General features: G+C 34.8%; 1 protein-coding gene across 4 annotated transcripts in view; it reads left to right on the forward strand.

Annotated features, from left to right (window-relative positions):
* Positions 1 to 17,350, forward strand: part of FAM222A (family with sequence similarity 222 member A) — a 55,096-nt gene extending 37,746 nt beyond the window's left edge. For all 4 annotated transcript variants that reach the window (XM_072415379.1, XM_072415380.1, XM_072415383.1 and 1 more), the window contains exon 3: positions 10,454 to 17,350. In XM_072415379.1, coding sequence (XP_072271480.1) covers positions 10,454 to 11,697 — 1,244 coding nt within the window. In that variant the 3' untranslated portion in view covers positions 11,698 to 17,350. The remainder of the gene's footprint in view (positions 1 to 10,453) is intronic.
* The last annotated feature ends 851 nt before the right edge of the window (positions 17,351 to 18,201 follow it).

Here is an 18,201-nt window from a genome sequence, read left to right on the forward strand (position 1 = left end):
GTCAGTTGAGCTGCTCGCTTAGGATTTGTGTTGGCCTCTAGGACTATAACACGATATGACAAGCTGTGCTGTTGCACCAGTCAGGGCTAATAACGTGTCCTGCCTCGTTTGTGCTGAGCAGACGTATGCAAAATGATGTGTACACAGCCGGCTGCCTGGACCAGTTTAAAGGTGCAGTTCTAGTATTGGTCAGAAACTCCATCGTAGGTGCTGTTGCAAACTTTTTACCTACAAAGCACCTGCTAATATACTCATCTGATGCATCTGATCAGTTTTTTGTAAATGGCTACTAGACATATTATTCTACTTTTTATTTTTGTAATATCTATAATGGAAATGTTGTCTATCTGAACTAAAGATATAGAAGTAAATGTGTGCGTTACAAGCCCCCATAGGGAAATTGCCAACAGGGACATGAAAGCTTATTCTGGCCTTGTGCTTGGCTCACACATAATGCTAGTATCTTTCCATGAAGTAGAACAAGTGATCCTATCTTCTATAAATGAATTGCATTAAATTAACCTTTCCGCTTGCAAATCCTTATCAAGTGTCAGCCTGGTTGAAAATCGTTAACTTGAACCGAATTAATGTTTTGTTTGGTTGACCGATCATTTTCAAGCAATAGATCATTTAAGGTGATCTAGACTATAATCAATCTTCATTTAACCTTGTGTATAGGCAGTAATAAATGACAGTTATAGTTGACCTGTAAACAAGGAAATAAAGAAAAATAAAGATACCCTTGTAACAGGTCCCCCAATACAATTCAGCCATGGGTCACACTTACCACTGCAAATGACAACCTGGGGGATGATGAATTAGGTTATATATTTATTTCTTGCTGAAACCCTTCCCACATATCAGAACTTCAAACAGTGAAAGAAAGCTCTGGCTGCTTACAGAGTGAGGAAATAGGTAAGTATATTGGCTTATTTATCACGCCCAGTTAAAACGACAATACCTTTAACATAAAATATTCTTTGTAGTAAGGTTACAATCACATATACCTCAATATACATTCTGTATGTATATGTTTACATATACTTTTTCAATAATATAAACTTTTTAAAAGTTTAGTGGTTCTTGTATTTGTAGCCCATATAGAAGAATCATCTATTTTGTGGGGTAAACATGGTGCTATAAAAGTCAAAATGACACAACTAGTCCTTAATAAGCCAGTTCGGATCTCGGATTAGAACTTTTGTACCTCATACCAACTCTGTCTAGTAAAGCCTTACCCAGCTAAAATCTCCTAAAAGAGAATTTAAGACTTAATTTTGTACTTTTTTTACAATTCCATGTTTGTTTTAATAAATTAGTACATTCTTTGTTTTATAAATCGGCATGCAATACATGACAATGGATAGACAGAGCACTATAGGTTAGGTAATAGAACAGTAAAACACACCGGATTGGTCTCTTTTTCAGTCTTTCCCTAAATCTTTGTACTGTGTACGCTGATAAAATGTGACATCACATTCTGTAAATATCACCTTGATCCATAGATTACTCTAAGCAGGATTCTGTTAGCCATAAAACGCAATAAGGAACATACCGCTTTATTTATTGGATTACTTTATACGACTTTCTCATACGCATTTCATATTTACTTAGGAATATATTTTTGAAATTTTCATTTTAAATCCTAACTAAATGAAAGTGTACAAACTAACTTGCATTCAGCTTTAAATATCTAGCACACACAGAGACAGACTTTATTTAAAGAGACTGTTGCTCTAATCAATCTCCAAATAAGCAATCTCCCTGCAAAGAGGACAGTAAATACTTACTGCCCCTGTGCTATTCTAATAACAAAAACGGGGGTCCTGGGAGTTCTTAGTGTTACATTTGCTGTAGTATTTACAGTCCTGATTGATGTTGCTTTTAAATACATGTAGCTTTTTTGTTACAGTAGTGCCAAAGTGTCCTTTTGTTCAATTTCCTGAAAGAAGCACTTGATGATTTCGGAGTTCTCTTGTTACATTGCATTTATATTTTTAAAAATTTGACTATAGGGATCCCGCAGCGTTCATATTTACATATTCTTTTCAGCGCTGTAATGTTTTTATATATATTGGCACATTATTGCTTTATTTTGTTTACTTCCATTACCAACTTCTTTTCTTGGAATCCTCTCAGAGAGGCCTTGTCAGAAGTCATTATAAGGAGCGGAGGATCCTGGGTTTTATGTGTATGAATATTTGCTACTCCTTTCACTGCTTTATTTAATTTCCTCTGTGATATGTACTGTGCTGGGTCACAGTGACTTTGATGTTCTGTTACCTCTAGTATTTGGTGTTCCTTTAATACTCCAGGCTGCAATAGCTCACTAGGAGAATGAATAGATTTTTATTTCTGCTGCACTAATCATTACTGGAACTTCGCCTTAAAAAATTAACTTGCTGGGAATTATTTACTAAAGGGAGTGCTGATGGATGGATGGACATTAGACAAAATAGGTATTCGTAAAAATATCTTATTGATTATATTATTCAGCGCTAATATACATAGTGTGCTGAAGGGTTTGTAAAGAAGAGAACCAGAAACAACCAATCAAAAGTATTCTTTTGGTGTACTTTTTTGTTCATTACTTAGATTTAGCAGGTCAAACATAGGCTAATAATAAACATAGAGGCACAGTTATTTTTTCACTTGTAATTCTGTGAATTCTGTGAGAACTGGAAAGCACAGTTGGTGACCACTCAGGACTAGAGAGAGGAGAACACTGGGTTTCCGAGTGATACATATCTGTAAATACACACAACTGCTTGTATATCCTATTCAAAATGAATTTTTGTAGACAGATTATTAAATTATAGATTGCTTGGGTGTAATACCGATACAGCACAAAAACAATTGTTCTGTTTTTTATCTGAACACCTGAGCTGTATACCCATTCTGGGTGGGTGCTTTAGAAGGTATTAAAGACAAAGGAACAGAACACCAACCAGGTGATAAGCAATTTTAGAACTAGGTCATCCATGGCAGCTTACAAAATCCCTCAGTATAGGTCCTAACTTTTTACAAACATATTTTATGCATGTGCAAAACTTTTAGCTTTAAACCACATTCCTAAAGTTCATTCCAGTTTTGGGATATTAAACATAGATCCAAATGGGAGAAAGGACAGTTGCTTTAAACAAACAGTTTGCATTTTTGTCACCATGAATGACCCATAACCTACGCAGATTTACTATACTATGAAGTTAAAGGTACATTTTTTAATGATTTGTCGGTATTGCATTTAGGAATTTCTTTGGGTTGAGTCTCTCTTGTATGTTTATTACCCTAACACTCCTGATTTCATATGTTTAAGTTTAATTTTCTTTTTGTATCTTGTACCTTCATACTTCTGTAATAAAGATGTTTAAAAGTAATAGTAAATAAGCTGCTAGCAATTTTCAGAAGGCAATTAAGCTGTTTAGAAATAGGGCGGTAGTATCGCCACTGCTGTTAAACAACGATCGCAAGCTCATCTAAGATATGGGTTAAGATTTGTCAGCTGATCACCACTTTTATGAATAGGTTAATATAAATTCAGCAGAAATTATGATTTTTACTGAATATCCGCATGACCGCCATTTTAAACAAGCTTCTCAGATTTTGTTTGCCTGAAAAGTCATTCCAGAAAACCTGGCTGGACTGGGGGTGGTTGGATGTTGGATTAAAAGTAAAAGTTCTCATTTCAGGGGAATGAGTTATTTAAAAAAAAAAAAGTTGTAAGCGTCAACATAGAGGTGAACAAGGCCTCCATGTGCCAGAGGTGTAATCCCCACTAGTGTTATGCAGGAAGCCTGGTAATGTTTTGGTAGGAGTCCAAATCGGTGTATATATTCCCTTTTTAGTATTTTTATCACACTGCAAGGCTCAGTTGAGAGATTTTTTTATTCAAATTTTGCAAATGTCACACAGCTAATTAGTGTCACATAAATAGAGTTGCTGCCAAGGACAGCCATTACATAATGAAGGACAATGCAGACAGTGTGTGGTAAAATTACCAGAATCCTATCAATTGAACTACACAGCAATGTTTGTTCATGTTGAGAAGTGGAATTGTGAGGAAGCTGTGTGAAAATAGAAAACATAATCAATGGATCTTGTTTCTAATGACCTTTATCAACATTACTAGTATTTATTGCTTGTGTTGTGGCAAAAATGTCACATTACGCTCAATGTTATCCAAAGGGAGTTTATTTTCTCCTGAAGGGATGAAAAGGTAAACTTATATATCAAGAGCTCATTAACAAATTTCTGTACTCATTTTCTGATCATTCCCATGGTGATTCTTTGTACAAGATGGCCTATTGTACGTTCTTGTATTTGGCTTTCTCCATCATACTTGTGTCCTCATGCGTCTTTTGCCTTACTTGTCTTGGTCAGCCATGCTTGGCCAACATTTATCCCTACAAAGTCACTGGTAACCACAAATATCACTAGTAACAGATGATTTAGCCCCTATCTCAAATGAAAAGAAAAAGAGTAGTGCCTTGGTATTACCTTTAATTACCCCAGCCCTATCCTCAAGCAATTACATTCATAGGCAGGGTCCTAAGAACTGATGATGTTTGACATGATCCAAGTATGTAAAGCCAGTGCCAGATATTGATTTTTCTGACGTGAACCATTTGTGTCGCATCTTACACAAGGATGGAACTTTTTGATGTGACAACATTTGGCTTGGTTCTCAACCTTAAGGCTAGTGTAAGCTGCTGATGCACAATGATTGCACATTGCTTGTTGTGATTCCACCTTGCATGGAATGAAGAGGTAAGAGTTGGGTCATATCACAGCCTGACTTCTATTTTTTTTCTTTTAATCTGGATGATCTGTATATTGCCTATTCAAACTACTGCGGAAATCAACTGCCACCAAAAAATGAAGAAAGAAAAAAAAAGAGAAGGGAATTCATGATGAAGCCACTTTTTTTCTCCAATCATGTGCTAGGAAATATGTATTTTTTGAATTGTCTTACTTATTGGTAAGTTATCAGAGGTTAACCGGGCTATGTAAACTTGGTAATCCATTTATAAATGAGCTCAAAGTGTTCAATATAAGTACAATATAGAAATTTTGCATACTGATTCTATTTTCCCCTTTACAATTCATCTTTAAACCATTAATCATAATACTTCACACATATTGGAGTTTGATTATGTAGAGGTTCACTTATAGAGCAGTGAATAAGACATTCATCAACAAATTCCCTTGTGGTGATATAGTTGCTGCCATTAATTGAGATATATGGATCCACCAAAGAATATTTTGGTATTTGGTAAAATGCCAAAATATTCTTTGGTGGAAATGCCATATATATATATATATATAGGGTCCTTTCCTCCTCCTGTGTCACTGTCAGTTTATACTTTTGTATGTCCCCAAAGTAATTTTTCATGTGCTAATTCCTCTGGTCCTTGAACTGTAAGTGACCTTTACTAAATGTCTGTTAAACAAAAGCGCTAAGTGTGCATGAAAAGTATGTTTCATTTTCCATGTTGGAAGATCTTATTACAGTTTCCATCAGCATAAAATTATATTCTGGGAACCCAGATTTAGGAGTTTAATATGGTGGTTAATAGAGGTTCCTGTTCCTGACACCTGTAACTGGATTTAATGGTGTGTGTACTGCAGCCCTTTGTGATTGCATTTTTTGCTGTCCAATTAGCATTTTTCTGGTGGGTTATCATTCATTTAAAGAGCTAACAGACTCCACTATGTTATTGTGGACTGTATTAATTAACAAAATATGTATATCTATAGAATACTGATCACATGGAAATATTTATTACATATTAAAATGAAGAGCATATTGGAGTCATCACCTTTGGCAACCAACTAGCTTTTCCAACCTTTTATACCAAAAGTTGATATTTTTTGCTAGTAGAGACAATTGTATTTGCTCCAGATATTTGCATGCAACTCTTAATCACATCTAAGTTTAGGAAGAACAGAAACCGTGGCATGCCTGATTTGTAGAGTCAGTTTGGCATTTGGGATATAAACATTTTTAAATATTCTACCAAAAAGGTAAATTTAATCTAACCAACTGAATAACTAGGCAAATCAGAATAGTTAAGGATTCTACATACATGCCTTTAAACAATAAAATTGTTGGAACATGATTTGCCATTATTCTATTTAGCTAATTTGTAGCTTGTATAATAAAAAAGAATAATTTTTAACTTCCCCTCTTATAAGGAAGTTTTTTTTTTCTTTACAAACCCTACAATTTCAATTCTGTAAAAACATAATCAATGAAGTAGATGGCCCATGCAGTTTAAGGTGTGTTAATAACCCCCATGTTTATACATCTGTTACAATGGAGAATGCACAGTTCAATTCTTCTTTTCATTCTTTGTGAATATAGAAGGATCTGTGATCTTCTTCTGCAGACAGCCCAGCAACTCCCATGTCTACACATAGATAATTATCAATGAAAATCCTACCTGAATTCCCGAAAATCCAGTTGTCTAAATTACTGCGTGTTGCTGTGTCTGTTTATGTTAAATTAAAATGCTTGTCTGGTGTATAAATTCTGCTTATTGCAGACATTTCACGTTTGCACTTTTTTTTTAAAGAAATTAAAGTGCACAACTACAAGATAATGTGGACCACATTTTAGCAGTCTACCAGTTAAAGCCAGTATGGTTGCCATACCTGATTAAGTGCAGACGGGTTTATGTCATTGCTCCCAAACTTTTATCATATTCAATCTACAGGGCACAACATTACCATGCAAAGAGATTTTAACAATTCACTCTGTGAATTTATTATTCCCTGGAAATTTAATAGAAATAGCAGGGTTAGAAAGTATTGTCTGGGTACAAAATCTGTTTTACAATTATGTGTAGTTATATATTTTTATAACACTCTGAATATGGAAACATTATAGAAATCAGTCTCCTATTTTTCTAAAACCTAATGCCTTTAACAGAACCAAACATTACTGACTGATAAAAGCTTGATGGAATGGCTTTAAAAAGTGCTAATTTTGTTGATCATCTGTAAAATTGCATGAACGAGCCTTTTTGGTCCATTATAAAAAATGCTGATTTTATTTCTCCATACAGAGTTGTGTGTATTTTGGAGAGGGGTTAAACAACCATGAAATTGTTTCTATAATGTGTTGTACATTCAATTTATTTTTCCTGAGTTAAAATTATGTTTGTGTTTTGTGGACTGCAGCCTCTTGAAACGTCAAATTACGAAACGAGTTTTATATCTTGGGTAAAGCGTGTATAACTAGTCTAATTTTGGTATCAAAGTTTTTATGTAAAAATTTTTTTTGGCAATTCTGCTTTTTGATTGGCTTGGCAGGGCATATTTTTGAAATTCACTCAAAAATAAATTTGTAACCCCTGGTAATCAATACAGATTTTTAGATTGGTTCTCATGGGAACAATAGAGACTTGAGGCCCTGGGTTAATTTTCCTTAATGTTGATTAATAATAACACCGGACAAGGGAGCTCTCAAGCCAAGGCCAGTGCAATGTCAGCTAAAACAGGGTTGATGGCCATAAGGTCAAGAAAAAGGACTATAGGTTATGGACTGTTTTCTTTCTCTGATAATATATATCTAGAAAAATGAATGGGTTTTCCTGCTTACGTGCATGCACGTGCACCCTTTCTTTTCATGTTCCAATATTATTTTGTTTAATAAATTTGTCATGAAAGTATATTTAAATCCTATATTTAAAGAATATGGCTAAAACTCCTGTCTACTTTTTTCTCCTCTCTATTCACATATGAAAGGTTTTCCTTACCTTCCAGTAGACCCAGCAGTAAATATATGAAAATAATTTGTGGGAAAGCCACTTTGGTCAGCCAAACATGTCACTATTGCAATTTTGGTACATTTTAAAAATTGTGGATTACAGTTCAGAGAATGAACAAAATGTTACAGGGGTTCTAGAAAACACTATGACCGGGTCAAGAAATATGGCGGGGATACACAAATCCCATATTGCTCATGCTCTGCTTCTTTAAGTCAGAAATGAAATATAAAATAGTATCTAATCTGTTAACATTTTTTTTTCACTGGGAACATTGATAAAAAAAATCTATGCAAAAAGAAACCGTATCTGTTGAAACCAATTAAATTGTTCTGCATCATCCTAAAAAATGTAAGGAAGTTGCAGTAAATAACATTGCTAGTTCCATAAATGTTTCTAGTCATCTCATAGAAGTCCAGGCAACCCATCAACAAATATGCTATAAAAAACCCACACAGACCTTTTCATTCTCATTTGTATTATAAGAAGTAGATAGGTATTCAGTTTGTTATACCTTGTGTCTCTGTATAAAATATGTGCCAATTAACTGATGCTTTGTGCTCATTGTGTGCTGTCGTACATCACATTTCAGCCGGAAATACATTAAACTCGCTCGTACAAGTTATTCTCCATGTAAAATAAAAAATATAAAATCAACCTTGCCAAATGCAAACCAATTTAATGTCAAATGGGGTAACTATCTGCTCATAGATTGGAAATTAAAAAGAGGTCTTATGTTTGGACAATTTGATTGTACGGCATGCTAGAAGATTTAATTGACTAATGCTAATAAAAGCAGTCTTTGTGTAGATGCCTCTCATCGTTTAATTATGTAACTTAATACTCCTAGATGATTAAAGTTGTGCCCTATTTGTTTTTGCTTGATAAAATTGCATTGCCTTTACTCATCATAATAAGTAACCGTGCTCTCACAAAATCATCTACAATCAAAAGTGATTCTAAAATAATCTGCAGTACAAAATAAAGGTAGTATTTAGCCTGTAGAGGTCTATGCAGATGAATATGCATCAAATAGAAATATTACAGATCATACGGTTATCCCTTTATCAATGGCAAATACCTGCTGCACTAATAGCTGATGAAGTAAGGGTTAAATTATAAACTGTAGATTTTTTTTCATTAATTATAGGGGATTTTTAGCGACAGCAGTTCAGTAATTTTTGTCTCCCCAAGTACTTTTGGGTGGAACCAAATGCCACAGTTCTAAGGCTTTTTTGTCTGTTAACAGAAGAATAGAGACAAATGTGTGCTGAACTGACAGCTCTTTCCTCCCCTGTCATTAAATTATTAACTGCCATCTCACAAAATATGGACTTTTTTTTTTCCTTTTTTTTTAGTAATCAGAAATGCTCTTTTCAAAGACATAAGACATTAGACATAATTTACTGCTATAATGCCACAAGAAACGTTCTACGTTTTGAAGATTTTTGTCAGGTTTTCATTCTTTCTCATTTTCTTTCTTAAAACTGGTGTGAAACATTTAATCTTTTTGGATAATAGAGGTTTTCAAGTGACTGCTTGGTGGTCATAGCTTTGTCTAGAACTCCCCTCTTTACCTCCATAATTTTTCGACCTGAATTTATAATGTTTTTCTACTTCTACAATGGTATGGTTTTTGCATGCTGCCTGGCCATTTAGGGTTAATTTTCATAATTTATTCATTCTAAGTTTAGAAAATGATCACATTCTTTGTCATTTCATTAGGTAGTTCAAAAATGAATATAGATGGTTCTGTTAGTGAAATCAGACTTCTATTTAGGTTTCATACAGATATTAGATTTTCATTGTCCGTTATCAATGTTTGTCATCAATTAGCTGTGATTAGCTGTTCTAGATAACCAAATAACCTACTGCTATGGAGAACTATTGTATTTCACCCTTCCAACTCATGCCCCCCCTCCATAGAACAGCAGTATCCAAGCACCATGTCCTTTTTGCAATGTCTTGTAAATCTGTCACCCAAAATTATCATGAATATTTATTTCCAGTAAAAAAAAATTGAGGGTCTGTACACAACTTTACAGTAGTGTGATCTGGTATGAGATTGGTTGCTCTGCTTCAGTGCTATCTAAATAAGCTCATAAATATAACAATCCACATCAAACGCATGCATTAAATTTGATCAACAGTAGACTCTCATGGGCCCGGGTGCTAAGGACAAGGAATTTCAGCTGGGTAGAATTTCTCTACTAGCTTATTATTTATAGTGCAAAGCTATTATTTGTACATTGGTCTCTGAGAACACTTATTAGTGGAATATCATAACATCCTGGTCTGCTCTGTTACTTATTTATTTTCCACACAGAATAACATGGCCCCTACTTTTCTTCTTCTCATTGTGCAAATGCTAGTTGCCAGGCTGACTCACTAGAGCCAGTAGTTTGTTACTTACCTAGAACAACTATGTACCCATGGTCTACTCAGTGGGTCATACAACAACCCAGAAACTAGCATTTTCAAAAGGTCAGCAATGGCGGCCCCTAAATATTTAACTTGGGAAAGATTTACTCTACCATGATCCTTTCCTATTTATGGGTTTCCTTCCTATAATTCTTCATGTTGAAAACTATATAGTACTGTTTTTAAATTTCTAATGAACTGTATATGTTTTAACTGAAAAAGCACAAAGCACAGTCATATTTATTTCTTGTTTGATTTTCCAGGTGAAACTGCCACACCAATGCAGACCACAAGATACCCAAGTCCTGCTGAACTAGATGCCTACGCTCAGAAAGTTGCAAATAACCCACTGACTATCAAAATCTTCCCCACCAACATCAGGGTCCCTCAGCACAAGCACCTAAATCGAACTGTAAATGGTTATGATACCACTGGCCAACGTTACAGTCCTTATCCAATACACACAAGTGGCTACCAAGGCCTACTTGCAATTGTTAAATCTACTAGTAAGAGTGTGGTGAAGAATGTAGAGGGCAAACGAACTAAGATTTCTACTGCACAGGTTGGTGTTGCTCCTTACTCCATGTCAAGCACTTTAACACAAGGCCAACCTTGCAATGGACAACTGAGTTATCTTTCAAATCAAAAGCAGTTGGATGCACCAGTGCCACCCAATGTAACGGTGGCAACATCAGTCATTCCTTTACCAGGTAGAAATTTAACACTACAACAGTCTAATCTGCCCTCCATTCAAAGCATCATTTACCAGATTAACCAACAGTGCCAGGCTCAGGCTTCTCACCAAGCTTGCCAGGGTGTGGTGGTTACTAATTCTAGTCCAGCTAAGCAGGGAATGACCAATGGCTTTACTGCAATGACCGGGGGCACTGTGGCTTATACGGGCACTGTCTTGCAAGACTGTAGGGGAGGTGCTGAGCTGGCATTAGGATCTGCCCCAGTGGTAGCGAAACCTGGATCCTATCAGGATGGCATGGACTACCTAATTTGGCAACAAAAGCAGCAACAGCAGCAACTGAGGATATACAGTGGAGGCAGTGGTGGAGGCGGAGCAGTCAGCAAGTCGCCAGAAGTGTGCCCTGGAGTATCTCGTCCTTATACACTTGCTAGTGCCGTTGAAAAAGTCAGCTCTTCTCCATTGAACTGTGTTGGCATGCATGGCAATTTTTCAGTGGGGCAATACTTTGCTCCTCCATGGAACAGTATCTTGGTCACACCCAATAGTGACTGTTACAATCCCCAGGAACTTGCTAATGGTCACAGGGATTTGGGAATACATCCATCAGATGGACTAACCAGCATCCCCAGCAAGACCCTTTGCAATACCTCTATCCTTAGCAGTAGTCTTCAGTCTTTGGAGTATCTTATCAATGACATTCACCCACCTTGTATTAAGGAGCAGATGCTTGGCAAGGGTTATGAAACAGTATCGGTGCCAAGGCTTCTTGATCATCAGCATGCCCACATCCGCCTGCCCATTTACAGATAAAACTCTTGCTTTTTATGTAATGGTGGCCAACACTGGTTGTAATCTGTAAACTAGATTATGCTACTTAGCCCTAAGAAGGTATGTTTGTGAGTGCAGTGAGGGCAGAGGTGGTTTTCGGAGACACCCACTGCTCTCCAGCTAAAATGCATAGCATTGCAGGTCATTCCCAACCAAGAATGGTTGTCTCTTCCCTTCTTGCGCTTTATGTTTATGGCAAGTTAAAGGAAGAGAATGGCTCTATCAACACAGGTTTTTTATTGCTATGTCTTAGACAGCAACAGAGAAAGAGCTACTGGCTGTACCGTCTTGTCCCCCCCCACAATTTTTTAATTGCTTACTTCTGTAATTTTCTAGTTTCCATATACAAACTCTGTGTCTGAATGCAAATTTCTCACCACTGTGGCAGAAAATGAAGGCAGTAGGTTAAGTATTTATTTATGTTATATGTGATACTTTTTTCTTGTTTTTTCTTTTCAAAATTTTTTTTTTTTTTTTGTTTATTGAGCCCTTCATTTTAAAGTATACTGGTTTCATTTTGAAAACGTTATTTAGGGTTGCCCGATCAAATTAGGAAATCTGTATCCCCCAAAAAATCATTCAAGTTTTGTTTTAGATCTAGGCTTTGGGTTTTGTATATATTTTTTACCATGAAGAATCATTTTTGATTTAAATACTACAACAAAAGTTGTATTTAATGTTTAAATTATTATTTCATCTTCATTGTATTTTTTTTATATTTATCTCTCTACCAAATCTACTGCTGTGTTTTAATCTACATTGATGCAGAATGATGCTTCATAACCCATTATAATGATGTTCATTATCACTGAAATAACAATTCATAGGATTCTGTGAAAATGTGGCATGTTCTGAACTCATGTCATGATTTAGGGGTCTTTAGACAGTAATCTCATATTTTAGCAAATATGACTATTCATTCAAGTCAGACAAAATATATTTGCAATCTCTGTTCATGGTTACTTTGTGGTAAAATCTTACATACCAAATAATAACAATGTAAAGGGTTAGCTGTAAAATCGGCAAGTATTGTAATTCAAAGGACCACAAGCCAAAAATACAAGTTGCCTTATATGAATAAACTGGAAACATTCACAAACACATGTGCAAATTTTTGTTAGGTTAGCGTAGATTGATTTGAGCTGGGACAATCTAGGTACTAGAATTTTTTAAATTTGCTTTCTTTATTTATCTTGAAAACCAATTACATAATGTCCTTTCCTATAGATTGCTATTAAATTATTTTTAGGGCTTCCCCACACTAGATGTGTTGCCACACACATTGCTCTAAATTGCATATACAAAAATGCATTAAAATCTATTGGTGGGAAAAGTGGTTTACTCCTAGTTTCTGGTTTGTATTTTACTATTTACGGCCACACTTTTTGCCATGTTTGGCAAGTTTATTTGACTTTAATTTGAATTTTGGTAAACATCCCATATTTGTTTGTGAATGTTACATGCTACTTAGAAATTGAACAAACTTGTATTTTAGCTCAGGTGGTATCTTTTCGAAAGCTAAGTATACAGGAAATTGTTGTAGAATTCTTCAGATCTCGCAGAAGGGACCATCGTGCCTTGAAAGTAAAAGTTCAATAGACCTTTTCCTGTATAGTTTGCCTAAAACTAATTTTGTTATTTGGATTTGCATGGGTTTTTACAATTTACCTTTTAAACATCCCTCAAAATCACATTACCATATTGGTAAAAGGGTAAAAATAATTCCTTAGTATGCCTATTACAGTAAAATATACTACAAGTAATACATGGCCTATACATAGTTTTTGTTTTCTTCCCCCACGCCTACATTTTTTTCAGTTCTTGATGACTTTTACCAGTTTCAGTGGACCATTTAGCCGAAAACAGTCCTTTTTTTTAGTGGTTTCAAAATTTTGCTAAAGGGTTTAGTTCTTTTTGGCGATGGTTACTGAAACCTACATTTCTAAAATGTAAAACTACATTGTGAATCCATTCTTTCTCTTTTTCATTTTTCTTATTAATATTTTTTCAAAATGAAGTAAAAATTATTTTTATTATTACCTTTCCTGTTTCCAAGGGCACAGAATAAAGTATTTCCTTACCAAACTTAGTTGGTACTGATAGGGGCCTGCACAACACACCTGATCCCCATATAGCCTCTGCACAATCAGGAGCCAGGGTCTAGTCTAGTCATTGGTTGTTCCCCTATGGTGAGTTTACCAAACAATTATAGGACACCTGGCGTAAGAGAGGATCAGACCCAGGGCATATTTAATATTTAATAAATGTTTGCCTTTAGGGGAGAAAATAGATCACATTTACCCTAGTAACTTGGGAAAATAATAAGCTAGTCCTGGTTTTCTTTACTAAATTATTTCTTTATTCTGAAACTGGTAACAATAGGTTAGATTGTACGTTTCAAACTTTCAGAAGACCTAATTGATTTGGCTCCCCCTATTCAGTCTCTTTGTTTCTCCACAATGCATTCAGCTCTCTTTGGTGATAAACTGTTTCATTTATGGAAACCAGAGATTATTCCTTTATTATGACCTTTTTTTTTTCTGTGGTGTTTTTGCCCAGTAAATGTAAGCATTACACTCAAACACATGCTTACACAAGTTTGTGCTAAGGATATCAATGAGTGTTTAAGCTTCATTGTTGCTGCTATTAACAGCTGAATACACTGCTCTTCTACTCAAACACAATAATAAATATATATATTATTCAAAAAAATCTATATAATCATGCCAGTGTTGCTTTACTGGATAAAATAAATTAGTTCTTGCTACTCTGTCAAAAAGGTTAGCAAAAAAAGAATTAAAAAAAATATGGTAAACGTGAATTTTCTTTTCTTTTAGGCCATAACTTGCACTAGTAAAAAAAATGTAGATCAGAAAAGAGAATGCAGGAGGTTATTTAAAGTAAATAAAAATAATAAAATAAAATACTTGAAAACTTGAATATAATTTTTGTAGTGTAATATTATTGTTTAATTTACATGTTGGCTGCTAAATAAAAAAAAAAAGAAAAAGTGAGAACATTTCTTCATACTTCATGCTCTTTTTGCTTAAACACAAATCTGCAAGAATTAGTTTGTCACTTCTGCCATCTAAAACAAAGTTTAATTGATTTCTATTCTGGACTGAATATTTCAAATTCATATTGGGCCAGGAATGCCTAGAAATTTGTTGTTGGGTGTGCAATCTGTAACCTTAGATTACATTTATCAAATGTTTTTTTGGTGTCATTTGACAAGGCTTAGGGTAAAAATTGTACCCATGTAATATGTTCCAAATATACAATCTGTTATTTTACAGTCTGTAATTTAGTTAATAACCACTGCTAGGAAAGCATAATTTTATTGTAACATCTGTGTTCATTGGCACAAGTGTGATCCAGGGGATATATGTGAAAAGAACTCCTAACAAAGCCACCTTTTAATGTATATTTCCCAAAATTACTGAGGGTCAGGAGAAATGCATTTTTTAATCTTGAACCTGATTTGGGCATTGCTGTGAACAATGCATTAAAAAACTATGATATTGGTTAGTTTGAACAATTACACTCGCCTACAGCTTTTTTCCCCTCAAAATACTCCAGGAACTTTACTTATAATTTTCTTTATTTGAGCCCAGGTCCTACATGCCCACTGAAATGCCTGGCCTTTAGCTTGTGACTTTGTTTAATAACCTGTTGGACCAGTAGAAAAACCTGAAAAGTGGTGGGCTGAATGTCAAAATGCCCACTAATCTTAGTATATACTTGAATTGGTGTGCTTGGTTTAAAGGTTCCTGGGGTACTTTGGGTGTGGAATGTAGACCTCTATCCAGGAAACAGAAGATGATTACAGGTTTATTTTATTATAAACATCATAGGGACTTTTAGAACCATAGTTATTGTAATGGGAAAGAAATACAAACCTATTGCCACCCATAACTTTTTTTTCTAGATAGTCGGAATGGTTTTCACCTTTTTTAGGTTTACATTTATCTGAGTCCGTTTATAGACATTTTGAAAAATCCTCTAAACTACAGGACACATTTATGTTTTACTCCTTTTGCTCTCTTAATTAGTGCCTACAAAGAAAACCTGTTTTTGTGATTATAACACATGACAATTCAGTTTTTCTAGCCCATATGAATGTATGCATTTAGGATTAATTCACCGAATGCAAAGAAATAATGTGTCACCTATGCTTTTATATGCTAAACCCCACATTAATACTTAGGATAAAACCATATTAGTTTTCCAAGATTCACTGATATGGCTTTGTACATGAGCCATTAAAGCAAAGCTCCAATAATAACAAAAAAAAGAAATACCCTCACAATGGAGGTTCCTCCACTCTGTTGAATGCTAATTTAAAACCTTTGCATTCTAGGGAGAATAAAACAAATTATACTTTGTATCTTGCTTGTCTGTTGGTTGGTGCACTTCTCTTCTGTGTGATGCCCCCGCCTGAGTTAGGCTTTAATCACATTTTTCTTTCATTAAAGGGTATTGTTAACATACATTTTGGCACATTTAATGCAAAATACTCTTACTACTGCAGATACTGTAAGCAAGCACTTGTACATTTATGTAACCAATAATTATGATCAAGTAGAGTACCTAGTGTTTGACATTACCAAGGGGACTTCCAGATCAATATTAAGCTAGCCATACACTGTGCAAGGTTTTCAAACGATTAGTCAAATCGATCAAATCATTTCTATTTATGATCATATTTTGATAGTTGATGATCGATAAGTGGACAGAATGTTGATCAAAAATTTTTTTTTCAATTGGTAACAGTCATATTAAAACAACTTTTGTCTTATAACATTGATATTCTGATTAGATATATTGGTAATGTATCGTAGTTCAGATTACCCAACTAGTGAATCGTACATAGAATGCGTAATCAATGCATTCCTAGCATTTCCCTTTTTGTACAAAAAAACTAAAGGATGTAAAAAAATATATAGAAATAAAATATACATATTTTCATTGTTTTTCCAACCTGTGCAGTGTTGCTATCCTCAGATGTAACTGGTGGGGACAGTATGCAGATGGTCATTACTTGTTAGGAACATGTCTGCCATAAACACTATAATTCCTTCTAACGGCACTGCATCCCCTGATTTACTATGTTGGGTGTCAATAAAGATTAACCAGTAAAAGAATTTGAAAGTTTTTTTTTCTGTCCTCCCTATTGGTATAATAACTTGTCATCATCTTAACAGCCCCTACCACCCAACTTTTTTGTTTCAATTAGTGTAAGCTATGCTCCCATCTACAGCTTATTCTATAAAGAAGTTAATATATTTTAACATCCACAGCTTTGCCTATTTCTTTCCAATTACATATTATCATTTTTTTCCTATAAACTAGTCTCCAGTAATGGTTGCTAATTAAAATGCACACCAACCAGCTTTTTAATTTTTTTTCTCTTAAGAAGGTAATATTGAAAAGTCTCAAATTTAGCAATACATTATTCCCATTTACCCACACTGAAGAAGAATCCAATTATATTGAAGGTTTGCTCTCTCCTGCATACAGGCCACTGTGAATTCTGCAGTCTGCACTACAATTGTTTTGGTAATCAAAAGCTAAAAACATGGACATGTACCTTCTGATATTGCTTTCCCAGAGTAAAACTGAAATATTATTTGAACTTTTGTCTCCAGTCTGTTTCATTTCAATTTTCTGTATTTATTGTACAGTTTATTAAAAGTGCAATTTATCTATTGAAATGATAAGCGATGTTTATTTGGAAATATATTAGTTTGGGGGCTTTGAAAAAGCAATGTGGTAGATAACATAAATCCCAACATGAAGCATTTCCTGCCTTGAACAAGCCACTCTGGGACATCCTTGGAATTGTAAAAAGGCTTATTTATATGGATAATTAAATAGGTTGCCTTTATTTGTAAATATCTCGAATAACTGTGCATACATAATAAAGATAGAGGTTTTCGAAAAAAACAGAATTCTGATTTACTTTTCCTTAACCAGCAAACCAACAACAACAATTTGAAGCAACTTTTTTCACCCACAATAAATGATTGACCTGTATACCTTTTGGATTCCCCCCGAGGTCAGAATCGTGTGTTCCCATATTTTTCTTTTGTTGTGGGGAGGGGTACTCACTAATAGCATAATAAAAAAAAGTACAAAAGGATAAGGTTGGAAGCCTTGGAGCCTGTACCTTTCAAACACAAGTCAATTATATAGCAGTTTCTATCTATAAATTCATCCTGACAACTTTACTTTAGCTTTGCTACAACAGCACAGTTTATTCAAAATTACAATAATGTCAACATGTCAAAAGTACACTCCAGCCTGGACAATGAACAAGTAAAATACTGATAAGGTCTCTTCTTCTGTTAGCATATTTCTGTGATTTCTGCAGGATTTGGTTAACTCCAATTGCTGCCCAGCTATCTTCCAATCTAAACCTAAGCTAAGAACCTGCGTACCATACCATACCTCAATAAATATGGATTAGTGTGAGTATAGATGGGC

Source organism: Pyxicephalus adspersus, chromosome 6 (assembly GCF_032062135.1).
Source record: "Pyxicephalus adspersus chromosome 6, UCB_Pads_2.0, whole genome shotgun sequence".
NCBI classification, from domain to species: Eukaryota; Metazoa; Chordata; class Amphibia; order Anura; family Pyxicephalidae; genus Pyxicephalus; species Pyxicephalus adspersus.